The 16,001-nt window shown below is 57.5% G+C and overlaps 8 protein-coding genes across 8 annotated transcripts, besides 1 other annotated feature; all 8 read right to left on the bottom strand.

Moving 5' to 3' along the window:
* Nucleotides 1-375: 375 nt before the first annotated feature.
* Nucleotides 376-1,065, bottom strand: QDPR-1 (quinonoid dihydropteridine reductase; the record flags this gene model as incomplete). Its single annotated transcript, XM_010700310.1, has 1 exon — nt 376-1,065. The coding sequence occupies one exon, from the start codon at nt 1,063-1,065 to the stop codon at nt 376-378; it is 690 nt and encodes a 229-aa protein (XP_010698612.1).
* A 582-nt stretch (nt 1,066-1,647) lies between these two features.
* LPMP_204100 (hypothetical protein) lies at nt 1,648-1,986 on the bottom strand (the record flags this gene model as incomplete). Its single annotated transcript, XM_010700309.1, has 1 exon — nt 1,648-1,986. The coding sequence occupies one exon, from the start codon at nt 1,984-1,986 to the stop codon at nt 1,648-1,650; it is 339 nt and encodes a 112-aa protein (XP_010698611.1).
* Nucleotides 1,987-2,695: 709 nt separating this feature from the next.
* On the bottom strand, nt 2,696-3,358 carry LPMP_204090 (20s proteasome beta 7 subunit, putative; the record flags this gene model as incomplete). Its single annotated transcript, XM_010700308.1, has 1 exon — nt 2,696-3,358. The coding sequence occupies one exon, from the start codon at nt 3,356-3,358 to the stop codon at nt 2,696-2,698; it is 663 nt and encodes a 220-aa protein (XP_010698610.1).
* A 617-nt stretch (nt 3,359-3,975) lies between these two features.
* On the bottom strand, nt 3,976-4,314 carry LPMP_204080 (hypothetical protein; the record flags this gene model as incomplete). The annotated part of the gene is made up of 1 exon (XM_010700307.1): nt 3,976-4,314. One exon carries the CDS (start codon nt 4,312-4,314, stop codon nt 3,976-3,978), a length of 339 nt encoding a protein of 112 aa, XP_010698609.1.
* A 1,243-nt stretch (nt 4,315-5,557) lies between these two features.
* Nucleotides 5,558-9,148, bottom strand: LPMP_204070 (coatomer alpha subunit, putative; the record flags this gene model as incomplete). Its single annotated transcript, XM_010700306.1, has 1 exon — nt 5,558-9,148. The coding sequence occupies one exon, from the start codon at nt 9,146-9,148 to the stop codon at nt 5,558-5,560; it is 3,591 nt and encodes a 1,196-aa protein (XP_010698608.1).
* A 1,410-nt stretch (nt 9,149-10,558) lies between these two features.
* LPMP_204060 (hypothetical protein) lies at nt 10,559-11,356 on the bottom strand (the record flags this gene model as incomplete). The annotated part of the gene is made up of 1 exon (XM_010700305.1): nt 10,559-11,356. The coding sequence occupies one exon, from the start codon at nt 11,354-11,356 to the stop codon at nt 10,559-10,561; it is 798 nt and encodes a 265-aa protein (XP_010698607.1).
* Nucleotides 11,357-12,343: 987 nt separating this feature from the next.
* On the bottom strand, nt 12,344-13,006 carry LPMP_204050 (nucleolar protein family a, putative; the record flags this gene model as incomplete). The annotated part of the gene is made up of 1 exon (XM_010700304.1): nt 12,344-13,006. The coding sequence occupies one exon, from the start codon at nt 13,004-13,006 to the stop codon at nt 12,344-12,346; it is 663 nt and encodes a 220-aa protein (XP_010698606.1).
* Nucleotides 13,007-13,509: 503 nt separating this feature from the next.
* Nucleotides 13,510-14,081: a repeat region.
* A 599-nt stretch (nt 14,082-14,680) lies between these two features.
* LPMP_204040 (hypothetical protein) lies at nt 14,681-15,415 on the bottom strand (the record flags this gene model as incomplete). The annotated part of the gene is made up of 1 exon (XM_010700303.1): nt 14,681-15,415. One exon carries the CDS (start codon nt 15,413-15,415, stop codon nt 14,681-14,683), a length of 735 nt encoding a protein of 244 aa, XP_010698605.1.
* Nucleotides 15,416-16,001: the final 586 nt, after the last annotated feature.

The raw sequence follows: 16,001 nt of genomic DNA, 5'->3' as shown, positions 1-16,001 counted from the left end.
GGGGGAGAAGTGGGATAAGAAATTGGGATAAACCAGCAGTGAAGGACAGGGGAGGTGTGGCACCTCTCATGCGCACATAAAGGCCGAGTGTTCAACAATGGATTGCGATCTCTCAGCCCTTAACATATTGTTCGCCTCATCATGTTTCCGAGAAGATACTTGATCGTGACTGGAGTGGCGAGGAACAGTGTAGACGAATCACGAAGCGTGATGAGCACCTATTGCGCTACGATCTCGTTCGGGTGCTAGGCGAAGGCTTTGCTTCTCAGATGGTAAGCACGCAGCTACTAGTCGCTACGCGGGGCTGCGCGTCGTCGGAAAACGCAACGCAAACAAGCCTCTGAGGTCTGTGCGACTGTCCGATAGTTCACCTCACTACAAGATGAAACGTGTCTTCGAGTTTTCGGTAACGATCTTGACGAGCGATCCGCTCGGAGGACGATGAATTCCATTGCTCCACTCCACGATTTGCCGAGCCACGTCCTCGAGCGATGTCCACGTGGAGCGGTCAGCGTGGGGCATCGCCGCTCTGTTTCCAGAAGTGTCAAGGGTCATGGGAAGGATGGCCAGGACACTTGCATCTGATGGCAGCGCTAATGAGTTCGCTGCGACAGACTGGCAGAGAAAATGCACTGCAGACTTGGCTGTGCCATATCCGATCATGCTGGGCGTGGGACCCACAGCAGCTGCTGCTCCAGTAAGAAGAAGAAGCCCACCTTTTCCACCCTGCGTGCTGAACAGATGCGCCGCGGCTATAGAGGAGAAGAGCGATTGCCTTAGCATCAGCTCTGCTGATGCAGCGGTGCTGGGGTCCGCAATGGATCCGCCGGCCCAACCGCCGGCGACGTTGATCACGGCGTCTACCTTGAGTCCGGCAACTGCAGAGAGATAGGCCAGCTGCAGCTCCTCGATGGAGCTTGCAGGGTTGACAGTATGGCAGTCATCGCCCTGCTTGACGGCGCCGACTTGATCTACGCTGATGATCGCCCATTCACTTTTGACGAAGGCATTCGCAACGGCACGACCGAGGGCGCCGCAAGCACCAATGAGAAGTACGTTTTTCATGACGATGAAGACGTTCTCCGCCAAGTCAGCGTTGTGTGACAGACGTTGCGTGGAAAAAGTGGCGAAGGCGGCGAGGCGGAGGTGCAGTAAAAAGCGGGCGGTGCGACTGTCGAGAGCGAGAGGGACTCACCTGGAGAAAAAAAAGGAGGGGGGCCCTTGCGGACGCAGGGAAGAGGAGGTGGAGTGAGGCGACAGGTGTGAGGATCAGCAGGGAGATGAAGAGTGGAGTCGACGCACATTAACTCGCTTCACAGAAGTGAGTGAAGCACCCAAGGTGAATGTCGTGATAATTCCGTGAGCATCAGTGCGTCAGAAGAAGTTGATGCACGGCGCACGCAGTCGAAGATACGCAGATTCGATTCATCTGCACCACAGCGTCCCATCACCAGCGAAAAAATCGCAGTCATGCCTCCAGCGCTGTTAACAGAGAAGGCAAACCTGCCGCAACTCTATCAAAATCAGCAACCGTCTATCAAGCCCTAGGAGGAGCACCTTGTGTAGAGACACGCCTGAAGCAGGAAACAGGGAAAGGGCACAGCACTGCAACCCCACCGAAAAGTGAGGGGTGGGAGGTCGGCAGCATCAGTGGCGGTCCGGCTGGATGTCGCTTGGGAAGGTCTCCCCCTCGAGAATCATCAGCTCCTGGGCCTCGCGGCGCAGGCGCATGCGACGCAGCGCCTCCTCGCGCGCCCAGTCCATGCGGCTGTTCAGCTTCGAGTAGTAGGCCCACACGGCAAACTCAATGCCTAGCACACCGACAGCGAGGTGCCACATCTTCTCCCACATCGGCCAGTCGTCCCACTGGTAGCGGAAGGTAGCGCGCGGAGTGTAGGGGTACGGGTCCCCGTCGCCCCACGCTAGGCGGCGGAATTTGGACCGCCGGAAGGCCATCTTGGCCATTCGCTGGTTCCACCGCGTCATGCCGGTGACGCTGATCCGCACAAGCACGTGATGTGATGCGACGATACAAAAATGCTATGCCATGCTACGAGGGAGTGGCTCCGGTGGGAGTTGAGCCGAGCACAGAATTCGAAATAGGATGTCACAAACTAGAAAGAATTGACCCACAGTCGTGCCTACCTTGCCATGTGTCACGTACCGCGCATCAGTGGGCAGCGAAGAAGAGCAAAATTGTCAATCGAGGTGGGGGGAAGGGAGGGGAGGAGGGAGATAGGCTGAGAAGAAGATGTGTCACTTACACTGCTGACATGTTTGCCCGACAAGCGCATCCTTGAGAACAAGACCCGTCTTGTGAGCAGTGTCAGTGACCCAGAGCGCCTAGCTCATAGATCCGGTTGCCCCACACGGGAGTGAAATCTCCGCAGAACACGTTCGTTGCTCCACGTCAGCACCGCTAGCCACAAAACGAGGCATCCACGAGGTCATATAACGCACGCTCGCACAAGGAATGAGAGCACATTCGACTAGTTCCGGCAACCAACACACACATCAAGGAAGAAAAAGAAGCCGTTCAGAGGACTGCCCAACATGCGCGCGCTGCCCAAGAGGGGGCGCACTGAATAGCGCCGCGGAAGAGAGGGATGCGCACAAAACAGGGAAGAAAGAAATGCGAGGTGTGTGCGCATGGGGTTGAGCTGAGGGGAGAGGTGGCGCTGCGAGCCCTACGCCGTCAGCGAATAATGGCCGTCTTCTCAAAGTGGTAGCCCTCGTACGCCCAGTTCGTCTCCACCTCGAAGGGCTCGCTGATGTGCACCCCGTCGCCGGCGGCGTCGGCCATCTGGAACTTGTTGATGGCGCGACACTCGCGGTAGAAGAGCACACGCAGGCAGTCGGTGAGGATCTGCATCGCCTCTGCACGCGAGAGGCCGCCCGGGTTCTTTTCCAGCGCCTGGCGCAGCAGTGGCAGTGCGATGTGGCCACCGTAGCCGGTCGCGATGCAGTCGTCCTCCCAGCGCGTGCCGACGTCGTCTACAGCCGCCAGAAACGTCTTGCCGTCGCGGGCGCCAATGAGAACCATCTGGCACAGGCACGGCTCGAAGTCGCAGCGCTTCTGGTAGATGGAGCGGTGCAGGTAGCTGAACACCTCGTTTGGGTGCATCTCGTCGACGTTGTGGTACATCTTCTGGCGCTCAATGTTGTCCTCCACCCGCTTCGCCATCATCTGGAAGTCGGCGTAGCTGCCCGTGGCGCACACGGCGGAGTGGCCGCCGAGCAGCTTGATGCGCGGGATGTTGGGCCACTTGGCGAGAGACCCGTAGGATAGCAGCGTATCCGCCGCCATCAGTACACCGCCGTTGTACTTGATGGCGACAATCGATCCACCAGACGCCATGTTCGCCGTCACAAGCGAGGGAGACGACGTGCGCGTGTGATCGCGTATGAAAGTGAGCCGGGTTGGGGCAGGCGGCAGCGCTGATCGCGTATGTATGCCTGTGTTAGAGGAGCGGAATTGAATTAGTGTTCTACTGATTTGCTGCTTCGACTTGTAGTCACGATAGAGACGACGACGATCCTCTCCATTTACCGAGAGCAGGCACGTGTATATATGGGCGTACAAGTTAAGATGAGATGTGTGCAGAGGTAGGGAGATGTGGGTGGAGAGGGAAAGTCGACGCGAGGACAGAGGGTGGGCAGTGGTGCATACTGAATAGCAGAGACAGTACTCAAGTTTGGGAGTACGGCGCCTATATTGCGTGACACTGTCGCCAGCGTCCGCGGCGTTTTGAACGTGACCGTGATTCCGTGATAAGCTATGCTTAGCGATAGTGTGTGCTCTTGATAGAGATCAGCTACACCGTCAGCAATGGCAGCAACATGTACAGAGGCCGCTACTACAGCGCGCGGGATGGCCCGGTGAATATATAAGATGCCGGTGAGCAGGTCCTGCTGCGCTTCGTAAAAAGACCTCGGCAAGCCCACCGAAAAGTGAGGGGTGGGAGGTCGGCAGCATCAGTGGCGGTCCGGCTGGATGTCGCTTGGGAAGGTCTCCCCCTCGAGAATCATCAGCTCCTGGGCCTCGCGGCGCAGGCGCATGCGACGCAGCGCCTCCTCGCGCGCCCAGTCCATGCGGCTGTTCAGCTTCGAGTAGTAGGCCCACACGGCAAACTCAATGCCTAGCACACCGACAGCGAGGTGCCACATCTTCTCCCACATCGGCCAGTCGTCCCACTGGTAGCGGAAGGTGGCGCGCGGAGTGTAGGGGTACGGGTCCCCGTCGCCCCACGCTAGGCGGCGGAATTTGGACCGCCGGAAGGCCATCTTGGCCATTCGCTGGTTCCACCGCGTCATGCCGGTGACGCTGAACCGCACAAGCACGTGATGTGATGCGACGCTAGTTGAGCGGTCCTGTGGCTTCAATGCTGCTCTACAATGCACTAAAAGGCGATGCGGAGGCTTGTTTGGAAGGCAGACGATTTGCTAGCCAGGGAATATGCTAGTCTTGTGTGTCTGCGGCATGTGGGTAGGTGAGTGAGTGTGTGAAGAGAGAGAACGTAAGAAACGAACGTATAAGGCCAAGTGGTAGGTTGCACTTCCTTGTGCTTTGGAGCAGGGGAAGGAGTGTGTCCGTGCGTGACAGTGTCACACAGCCCGCCAACGCGCGACCACGCGTGCGCAACACCTCCTGGTGCCGTTCATCACGTCCGCCAGTCATCAAGGAGGTATGCGGTGGCACGGAGTTGCACGACCGGCGACCGGCACAGGCTGAAGAGAAGAAAAAGGCAGCCGGCTACACCACGACGGTGCTCGTGGCGGTTTCTTCGTTTCTCTGCCGCCTTCTCCGCCGCATAGCTGACCGATTATGAGGTGGAGAGGGCGGGGTGCAGCGGCAATGTGAAGATCTGATACGAGAGGGACGCCTACCCACACACGAGTTGACAGCGACAAGAGTGGGGGGTCAACGGAGAAAAAGGAGGCGATAGAGGTACACCGAGAAGCGCACGAGGAACGACTTTCAACGTCTGTCAGAGATCAACAAGAACAACGGTATAACAGAAGAAAGCGGCGACACCAATCACACGGTACACCCCTCCCCTGTCCCTTTGCTGCGCACTACAAAGCCGCTAGCATCGTCGCAGCCTTCCGCGCACTTACAGGGAGAGAAACAAACAACCCAGAGAGGCCAAGAAGAACAGAAGAGAGAGAGAGTAGAGACGAGACAGCGATTTGAATGCTGACGCAGCACTGTTCCTGCAACCCACGCGCAAAGCCCAACGTGGATGAGAAGATGAGGAGCGATACACTATACGCGAGCACCACCGCCACTGAAGGCAACAAACAAGCAAAAGATAGGACACCAACAAATAAGGGACTGCCCAGCGCAGAGCGTATGTGGCCGGCCCCAGCAAGGAGACAGGTGCCCCACTTGGTTGCTGCGCCGAGCCGTCAACACACACGTATCCCCTTACTACTGTCTTCGACGAACAGTTTACACAGCACATGAAGCCTGCGACTAAGGGGAAGCGATTCGTTCTTGAAACGCCCACAGGACAACCCGTCTAGTGGAAGACGCGCCCCCCTCAACACCCACGCGTCAAACTCGATTGACGAGGCCAGCGCAGTCAACTCCGATCTTCGACAGCTTGCACACGGGGCAGAGCGTCCCTCTGTAGGACGGGTCAGCTGGTGACAAGCAGTAGCTGCACCGCACTGGGCTCACGACACCCTTGTACATTGGTTTGTAGCTGGCAGAACACATGATGAAAGGGTTGCGCTCGTCGTAGTCGATTGGGACGGCGTTAGTGGGGTTGCGGTCCGCTTCGGCGATGATGGCGGCGGCCTGCTGTGCCTTGTTCTTTGGTGGGTCCTGCTCCAGCAGTCGGCGCGCTACTTCAGCGGCAGTCTTGATGTTCTTCTGCTTGTATGCCTTACTCATGGCCTGTGACAGGGCTAGAGTGAGGTGTGCGCGGTGAAGGCGGAAGTGTGTGAAGTACAGCGCCAGCTGCAGCGCCTCGACCGAGGAGGCGCTGAGGGTACGCAGTTGCAGCTGCAGCGTGAGGGCACGTGTGTATTCTGGAGCAACCGCCATGATTTCGCGCAGTGTTGCCTTCTGCTGGTCGTCCTTCACAACCGTCATGACAGACAGGTGCAGAATGCTGCGGAAGACATCCAGCGCTTCGGCAAAATTGCCCTCGACGAACAGCTGGTAGCCTATGCGCAGTTTCTCGGCTAGCACAGGCATGAAGTCTGGCAGTGCTGGGGCGTGGGGCGCCTCCGTTTCGCTGTTCGGTGGCTGCGTGGACAGGGCGAAGACAGTAGAGAGGCCGTTCGGTGCAGGCCTGCAGCTGTTCACGGCTGCCCACAGCTGCATCATGTACGGCTTCAGCGGCGTCGGGTCTGCTAAGCCGATCTGGCGCTGCAGCAGGCACAGTGCACTAGCAAATGACCCAGCGGCGACGTGGAAAGCAGGAAGTGTGTAGGCATCTGTCCATGTCTGCGTAATGGGTGGGTACTCGCGCGGCACGACGTAGCCACTGCTAGCGGCACAGGCGCCCCCAGCATCCGGCAGTGCAGCTGACACGTCAATGTCTAGGTCGTCATCCCAGCCACCCCTCTTGTCACCGTTATAGGTTGGCGCCCCCGCATCGCCATCGTCTGCACCCGCGCCAGCCAAAAGCGCGCCGTCATCCTCGTCGTCGTCCCACCCAGCGCCGGCGGCGACGTCCTCATCGAGCTCCGGCTGTGCGATGGCGTCCAAGTGCCCCGGTTCCTTCAAGAGCCGCGTAAACACCGACTCCTCCACCTGCAGCATTGGCCAGTTCTCCGTCACTGGATCAACTGGCTGCTGCTGGGGCACAGGGTAGAATCGCTGTGCCTCCACACGCGCCGCCACATCAGGCTGTAACTGTTGGAGCAACTGCGCTGCCGTGTTCTCCAGTCCATGCGACTTCGCTGTCACGTACGCCAGAGGTAGTTGGTTTGCCTTGCAGAGGAGGTCCACACGCCCCTTCGCGTCGTTGACATACATGCCGTAGTGCAGCTTGAAGTGGTCGTCGTGTGTGGCGTTGACAAGGTTGGCCACTGAGGCGGTGTTGCCCGTGAGAAGCGCAAGCAGACCAGAGGCGTAGTAGTTGCCCGCCTTGGCACTCGCAAACTGGGCCAGTTGAATGTCACCAAAGCGTGTGGCAGTGTCGGCGAGGTGTCGCCAGGTGACTGGTTGGTTGAGCTCAGTAGCCATCGCCTTGGCAATGTCAATGGCGCCACATTCGATGGCGAGGTTGAAGCGCGTGAGTGGGTCGCTGACGAAGTGCAAAGCGACCTCGGAGTGTCCGTGCTTGCGCAGATACCCGACCAGGGCCTGGCCCTTGAGCTTGCCTTGCTGGATAATACGGAGGAGGTCGCGGTACGACTGTTGCTGCAGCTTGAGCTTGAAGTTGAGCTCCACGTTGTCCAGCTCCTTGCGCAGAACGCGACCGTCACGCGTCAAGACGTAGATGGTATCGCCCACGGCCCGCGCAAGGTAAACGACATTTTTGAGCGTGCTGATCGTGCTTGTCTCGCCGTTGCGCAGGTAGCAGTATTTGAGGTGGTTGGATGTGGTGAAGTACATAACGTCGCGCGTCTCATCGAAGGCAGCGGATTTGATGCGGGCTGACGACTCGGCGACCGACGCAATGAGCTTGAGGCGCTTCGTCATAATGGTTACGGTGTTCTTGGCGATGAGTGCTACCTTGGAGAAATCCTTGTCCCACACAGCATACCGCACCGCCGGCACCGTCGCCTCCATTACTGCACCGTGCTGCGCCACCTGGTACAGGAGGATCTTGTCGTCGCTCTGGCAAAGAACGCAGCCGACCGGGGCAGCGAAAATGCGACTGCACAACACGTCTGTCTGTTGCGGCTTTCCACCAGGTTTGCTCACATTCTGGATGCACATTTTGCCGTTTACGTCCACGTAGGCGAGCTTGTAACCACCGAAGAAAACACCGTCGATGCCCTTCATGGTACCCTCCACGTTACATGTCCTTGTGGCCAATGGCTTCGGAATCCACTCCACTTGTGGACCACCTTTAGCGTAGGAAAGCATCACACCCCCGGTCGTCGGGCAGCACGAGAGCGCCGTCGGCGGGTAAAACTGGTAGTTGACGGTGCAGGAGGTGACTTCCTCGGTCTCGAAGTTGTACATGTTCAGTTTGTTCTGGCACGCGTAGTAGAGCTCCGTCGCGTTGTGAATCGCAAAAGCCGGCCGCTCCCGAGTCAGCTTGAAGACCTGTAGGCCCGTGTCGTGGCCAATGGCGATCAGGTTGTGCACCGAGTCGCTAGCCATGATCCAGTAGCGCTCCACTTCGCGACGGAACGTCTGCACTGTCGCGCCGGAGGACATGTGTACCACGCGAATTGTGCGGTCCTCTGCGCAGGACACCAGATAGTCGTTCCTGTAGAAGACGGCGCAGCAGACGTTGCTCGTGTGTCCCGTGAACGTGCGAGAGACGTAGCACGATGTCCCCGACATTGTCCACAGGCGCACTGTTCGGTCATCGGCGGCAGAGAGTAGCAGGTCGCCGCACGGGTGGAAGGCGACCCAGTTGATGCCCTTCTCATGCCCCTCCAACTCGTACCGCACCACTACATCCGTCGTGCCCAAGAGATCCTGCGTGATGCCCATTTCCTCCTTCCGGTGCCGCAGCGCTGAGATATCCCACACTCGGATTGTCTTGTCCAGGCTGCCCGACACGACAAGGTCGCTGAAGGGGTGAAACTGCGCGCACATGACGTAGTGGTTGTGACCGGGCAAGCACGCAATGCTCTTTCGACTCTGCCAGTTCCAAACGCGGATGGTGAAGTCGTCCGAGCACGACAGGATCCACGGCTGTTCGTGGTGGAAGAAGGTGGTGCGAACATAGTCCATGTGCCCTGTCATCGTAAAGAGGCAGCGGTGCAGCTTGTAGTTCCACACCTTTACTGTGTAGTCATCGCCGCCCGTCACGAAGAGCGGCTGGTTCACGTGGAAGTCAGCGCCACGAACTGCACCCACATGCTCTGTGTAGGTGTCGACACAGATGCTCATACGATAGTCCCAAATCTGCACCGCACCGTTGTGCAATCCGCAGAGAACCCATGTGGCGCTGTTGTGTAGCGCAACCGCTTTCACGCGGGATGAGCGGGCCTCAAACTTGGTGAGCATCGCAACGATGTTTTCTCTATCAACCAGGTTGGTCGTTCCCCTAACTAGCAACAACTCCTTTTTGTGGCTTCCGCGAAGCGAGACTGCGTTAGCGGCGACTCCGAGCGAGCGACAGCGAAGAAAAAAAATTTCTTTTTTTTTTTTGCAACGAGACAAAAACGAAAGGGCTGCGCAGGAGGAGGAGGAGGAAAGTAGTAAAGTCGTGGCAAGGCCGTGACACACGCCCCCGCGTGTGTGTGCCCGTGTGTGGAGTGGGGGGGGGTGAGGCGGCCATCGTGTGGCAGTGATAAACGGCAAAAGTCGGGTGGGCGCAGAGGGTGATGGGAGGGTCAATGGCGAGGTCCCCAGGTAACCCCAAAGGACGACCATAATTCGGGGCCCACGTCAACGTCAGGAAGTGAAGGATTGGGGAGGGGGAGGGGGTGAGAGCGAGAATCGACCTGCCGAGTTTGCGGTATCGTGTCCCATCAAGTACACCAAGAGAATGCCTCTTCGGACACGTCCGAGGCGAAAGCGTAGAAGCCCCCATTTCTTTGTTTTTTTTTCCTGTACTCTTTGGAGCCTTCTGTCGATCCTTCGCCAAGGTGTGTGGCGCGCAGCAATGCTTTACAAATATTTTCTAAGGTGTTCGAAATGAAGACCGGGTAGAGCAGCACTCTTTGTTGGTTGCAGTTTGCGGAGACACACTGGCTGGCTTCATGGCCATCCGTCAAGCCGTGTACGCGACGCGCTCGACAAATCCTACAGAAGATGCCGCAGCATAACCGCAGAATGCACCACAAAGGTTATGAGTTTGTTGGGGCAATTGGAGTTGTTGTAGCGTTCGCGCTCGAATCAGTATCCCCGCTACAGCGAGTTTACTCTTGTCGGTAAACTCGTCATAACTTGAGTCGGTGGGTCAGTTATGCAGTGTGACTCGTATGCAGTGTGCGTGGGTGGGGGAGAGAGGAACACTTACAAAGGGATTGGGTGTAGTGCGCAGTCGTTTACAGGTGGGATGCTCGCGATCGTCTGCCGAAGACGCTTCGACCAGGTAGCCATTCTCACGTCTTCACTTGCTTCAGCGAGGGATACTAAGCGGCTAGTTACCTCATTCAAGCATGTCTCACAGTGAGAGAGTTCAACTTTTTGTTTCTTCTTTCATGTTGGCTGCTTTCCACCAGCCCAGCCTCACCTAAAGGAGCGACACATACCTCGTTTAGGGGGTGGTGGTGGTGGGGGGTCGTGAATCGGCAGTGGAGAGGCACCGCCAAGCCTCTTCGTGTTAAGCAAGTCTAGCTAGTGTTCTGAGAGACCCATCAGTACGCTTGGCCACCGTCAGCGACAGCGATGCCCTAAACGAGAGTGGAATAGGAGGAGGGGTACACGGTTGCACATACGCGGGCTCCGAGCTCTCTAACGCGCATCCCGTCACTCAGAGAGATCTGCCAACGCGTAGTCTCGCGGAAACGTGAAGTTGTGCGAGAAGGCAGGGCGCAGGGTGTGCGCAAAAACTTCGGAGAGGGAGCCTGGAATGCCAACCAGTCCGCGCCGCCGCACGGAGCTGAGCCCCCAGTAAGCAAGATAGGTGTACCGGAGACAGAGAAATGTGCACACCACACCCGCGTCCACAGCCACCACGCTCAGCACGAGAAAGCATAGGGTCCTTGGTGAACGTAGCGCCGTGAAGCCAGCGTCTATAAGAGCTGCTCTGGATGTCCACGAAGGGGCTGTGTCACGCCTATAAGCGCGTACCGCACCATAGGCAAAGACGGCATTTTGCACTGCCGCAAGAACACACAGAAGCGCTGCGAACAGCAGAAATAGAATGAAGTAGCACATGTTGCCCTTCCCAATGCACGCCCCCACAGCACTACAGTGGTGGTCAAAGTCCTCTACTTCCATGCCGCAATGACGGCAGCAGCAGCTGAGGTCAGTGGGTGCGTCCACAAACCCGGGATCGGCGACGAGAAGAAGAAAAAGCAGCACCTCGGCGCTGAGGCAGAGAAGCAGCTCCACGAATACCTTCAGCCGAAGCGTCTTACATTCTTGAGATGCAGTGGAGTGTGGCGTCAGCACAACAGTTGCAAGGTGCACTGCAACAAGTACAGGTATACCAATAAGCAAGGCGAGACCACCTAGGCAATCACTCGCAACGTTGAAACCGAAGATGTTGCGCCGCCGTCTCCGATCCCACGCCCAGCTGAGCGGCGCAGAGTCGGACTCCATGCACAGGCAAGCCTTGATCGAGATTTTGTGGGCCGCCGCCACCTAGGCAAAGTGGAGGCTTTGATTGACATGAATCGAAGTAGATAACCACAGTGAAATGGGAAGAGTGTAAGTTGTTTTTAGGTGTGATACGCATGACAAAAAAAGCATGAGGGGAGTCTCCGGGAAGCTGACACAGAGGGCCCCAAGAGCACAGCGGCGTAGGCCACGAGAGTCATTCTGGCGCAACCGCAAATGTGTGTGTGTGTGTGTGTGTGTGTATCTGTATAGCAAATCTGTGCAGCAAATCACTCACTTGAACCCACCCTCGATCGCGGAGAATCCCTCTTGTGCGCGTGTCTATGCGTCATGGCCGTAAGAAGGCGAAGAGACTGACATCTGTATGCCAAGGTTCAGAGTGAAGACACTCTTCTCACGTCTGCTCTCTGTTTCCCTCTCTCTCTCTGTGTCCGGGCCGAGAAAAAGAAAAGGAATGCTTACAATGCGGACAGCCTTGCCATGAAAGCCGGTTTCTTCGGTTAGTCTGTTGTTCTTTCGGGTTTCCTCTGCTCGTTCTGCGAGCGCATCAAACTGTTATGTCGGCCATCAAGCTGATTACGATTAAGGCTTCTTCAGAGAAGAGCGAGAATGGAGCAAAACAAAAAACACACAAATAAGGGGGATGGTATATGGTTGTTTGCTCTGCAACTGTGCGGTTGTGCTTTGCGGGCGCATTTTTTTTGTTTGCTTGTTTCCTCCGCCGGTGCCCTCGTCAAGTGGCACAACTGATATTATGTTCACTCATCTCCCATCGTCTCGGTAGCTATGACGCGCGAACACACACGCCGGCACACGCATGCGCACAGAGACAGATAGGGGCATCTCTGTGCATGTCGAGGTGTGCGCGGCCTTGCCATTGTGTGTGTGTGTGACAGAGTCGCCTTGGAGAGACACTACGTGGGATGCCTCTCACCTCATTCACCGCTGGTAGGTTAACCAAAGAATTGGCTAGTACCCGCGGCCTCGACCATCGAAACCACGGCCGCGACTACCACCACCAAAGTTGCCACGGCCGCCGCCTCCGAAGCTTCCCCGACCACCACCAGCGCCACCAAAGCCGCCGCGACCGCCAAAGCCGCCGCGACCGCCAAAGCCGCCGCGACCGCCAAAGCCGCCGCGAGCATTGCCGAACCCGCCACGGCCACCACGGTCGCCGCCGCGTCCGCCACCACGGCCAGCGCCACGACCACCACGACCGCGTGGCTTTGGCGGGTCGGTGAAGGCACGGAGTGGAGTGAACTGGAGAGTGGAAATATACGCCTTGTCGCCCTCGCTGAGTGACGCTGCCTGCACGCCGGGAGATGGTTTCACGGAAAACATGACATCCGTTGTGTTGCCGAGAATTTCCTCAATTTTGCCAATCTTCGCTTTGTTCTCGGTGTAAACGAAGGCGTTGAATCGGGGCACCTGGCCGTGCACTGTGACCTTGTAAACTAGTTCACCCTCCGCAGCGCTCATGAACGTACCCACCTCCTCCACGTTCTCCGGCGGGTCTGACTCAGACATGTGACCACCGCGACCGCCGCCGAAGCCGCCGCCCCGTGGGCCACCGAAACCGCGACCACCACCTCCGCGGTCACCACCGCCACGTCCTCCGAACCCTCGGGCCATAATTACTCAGCACCTCGCGAAGCTACTGCAGCTTATAGTGGGGCGTATGTGGAGACAGTACGATGCGGCGTTGCACGCGACACCATATGTGGTGGCGAGAAATTAAAGAGAGTGAGTAAACAAAAGAGAAAAAGAGAGAGTGAGAGTGAGGCCTAGGTGAAGCAAGATCGGTTGGGCTACACGCAGACACCAAGGGGGCATAACAAGCTAGCTCTCCCTAGTGCTATCTGTGCATGTGCTCCATTCACTGCTGAACGGGAGAGATGCTATGGGAGCATGCTGCGGATGTGCCAGAACGTCAGTCATCATTGGCGGTGCACATGAGCAACGAAGTGGAGACGATCCGCCAGCAAAGCCGAAATCTCCAGTGGTTCCGTGGGCTTGGGGAAGCAAATACGAGCGAGAGCGACGGACGCGAAACACGCGCTTGCAGTACCCCCGTTGTGATAGAAGGAAAGAACGAGAGTGAGACGCCTGCGCGTCGACCTACCGTCATCCTCTCCTTTCTTGCTCAGCGTGCCCATTCCGGTATACAACATGAGCTTGAACAGCGCGCTGCTCAGTCTGGCACAGGCCCATCGCGTGGGGGCGAGGCAGCGGGAGGCACGTGCGGTACAGCAATGCGCCGACTCAGTCCTCCGCGCACGACTCCTGTGTCAAACTCCGCCCACCCACCCCCGCTCCCACTATGTCGGTCGCCACCTGCGGCATTTCCCTCGAGGCGCAGCAGGCCCCCCACACCACTAGGCAGCGAGAGCCAGGTGAGCTGCGTTCGACTCGCGCTGATACTCTGCCCATCGTATGGATGGCACAGACGTGTTGCTTGTCGCGGGTCTCTCCGACAGGACACCATCCAGGGACTGGCCCAACGGCATCAGCAGCGATACACTGCTCTGACTCATTCCTCAGCCTTTCACACACACACACACGTTGTAGGCCGTTGGCGTTGTCACCACTGGAAGGGGCTCGGCATCTGGCAGCGAGCGAGGGGGGCTGCCTGGCTTCCTCCCACCCGGAGCGGGGGGTACTGGACCCTGAGATGCCACGCACTTGAGGTGTCACCTCGACATCAGGGGTCGTGTGCGTAGCCGAAGAAAGGAGCTGAGGTTTTGAGCCAAGAAGAGTGGGGTATCAAACAGAGGCGCGAGCGCGCCGACGTTGTTCTCTTGCACCGCGCGTGATGGGCAAAGGTGAATGCGCCGAGTCTGGCGCGAGATCTTCGGATAAGCGAGAGGGGAGGGGGAGGGACTATCAGTGAAATGATGCACAACAGAAACAACAACAACAACGCCGGCAACGAGCCACGTGCGCGCACTCAGTTGGCCAGCGAGAAAGTCCTCGAGACGCCTTTCCGTATCTCGGAGTAATCATGCTGACGGCGAATGGGTTGCGCTCTTCTCTTCATTCCAGCTCTGTGATGACGTGAGACCAGCACGACAAGCAGAGAGAGGCATCCTGTATTTACCATTGAAGGGGTGGGGGGTGGGTGGCGCGGAATGGGGTGAGAATATCCAAAAAGTTCAAAATGAAAGCAGAAAAAAGAATTCAGAATCACCGCAACGTGGCAGATGCCGCTGCACTTTCGCCCTTCTCGCGCTAACAGGGCTTGTGTGTCTACATGCTTCAGTAGCAAGTGTCCCTCCATTTCTCCATGAAAGTCACCCGCACGACGAATCAGGAGGCCGGCAAGTTATCTGTCTCCATGAAGTCCGCGATTGCCGATGGCCACGACAGTGCGAGCACCTGGTCATCGGAGCTTTGCGTAGCGTCCGTGTCCATCGTGAGGAAGATACCGAGCTGCCGCCAGAGGTCACGGGAAACATCGCCCGTGAGGTTGGCCACTGCCCATGTCTTCCACTTTGCATAGCGCTTATTCTGGCCAAAAAAAACGTCCCACCCGTTAATTGCCGTTGTCCGTGTCATGCGGCGATCCTCCTCGCCACGGATGTAGTCGTACATATAAGTATACATGAGCAGAAAGGCGCCAGAGCTCTCGCGAACATCCTTTACCCACTCCCCGAGCTTTTGACGCAGCTGTGCGACGGATTCGATGCCGTTGGCGTACATGGATAGCAGCCACTCAGGCCGCGTGATGCAGCCTTGCTGCGTGGCACCTAACTTCCACAAGAGCACCATGCACTCTAAGGACGACGCTTCGACAGAAACCTCACAGAAGAACTGTGCCAGTCCCTTCCCACTAATCGTGTCCGACTGGGTGGACTTGTCTAGAGCGTGAAGGCGGTCAAAAACTAGCTCCATATCGCTTCGCGCACTCTTGGAGACGAACAGCGTCACAGCCCCTTTTGCGGCTGGCCCGGTGGGGCGGGTGGCGGCGGGGACCGAAGAGTTCGACAAGTTTCGGTCCCGCATGAGGCTCACAGACGCCTTCGTACGGCTAGCATTCTTCATGGTTATTTTTGGGTGTGCGTGGAAGCCGACGACTTTTTAGGGAACCGCAAGGTTCACGTCCACTGCGAGGACGCACGTGTGGATTGGGTGGAGGAGGAGGTAAGAAGTCGGGGAGTGGAGGGGGTATCAGAGGAGGGAGAATGGAACAGAGTAGAGCGAAAATACCGTTTTGGGTGTTGACGGGTTTCCGTTTCCCGTATATCCTCACAGAGGAGTCCTCTGAGTGGGGTGACCGAGTGCGACACGAGGAGGCTTTGCAATTCACTGCACTACTGTGCCAGCACTCGGTGAGCCGGAGTGTAAATCGATTACACAGCTAACGAAGGATGCACACGCGTGTGTGTGGCCCCATACGCGCATACCTCTCCCATTCTCCACCGCGTACGACGTTCTACATCGCCATTGGCTGCTCTCTCTTACTTCATGAAGACAGCGCGAGAAGAGAGGGCTGAGTAAACCACCTCTTTACCGTGCCGGGGCGCCGAGGCTACTTCTCCTAATTCCAGCTCGTAAGGCAAGAAAGTGCCTTGTTCTGATTGAAGGTCGCTCGGAGTGTGGTGCACGCAGCACTGAAAAGGGGGAGTGA

The sequence above is a fragment of the Leishmania panamensis genome (assembly GCF_000755165.1).
Source record: "Leishmania panamensis strain MHOM/PA/94/PSC-1 chromosome 20 sequence".
Taxonomy (NCBI): Eukaryota; Euglenozoa; class Kinetoplastea; order Trypanosomatida; family Trypanosomatidae; genus Leishmania; species Leishmania panamensis.
The sequence above is the reverse complement of the archived record's forward strand: the minus strand, read 5'-3'. Positions and strand labels throughout refer to the sequence as shown.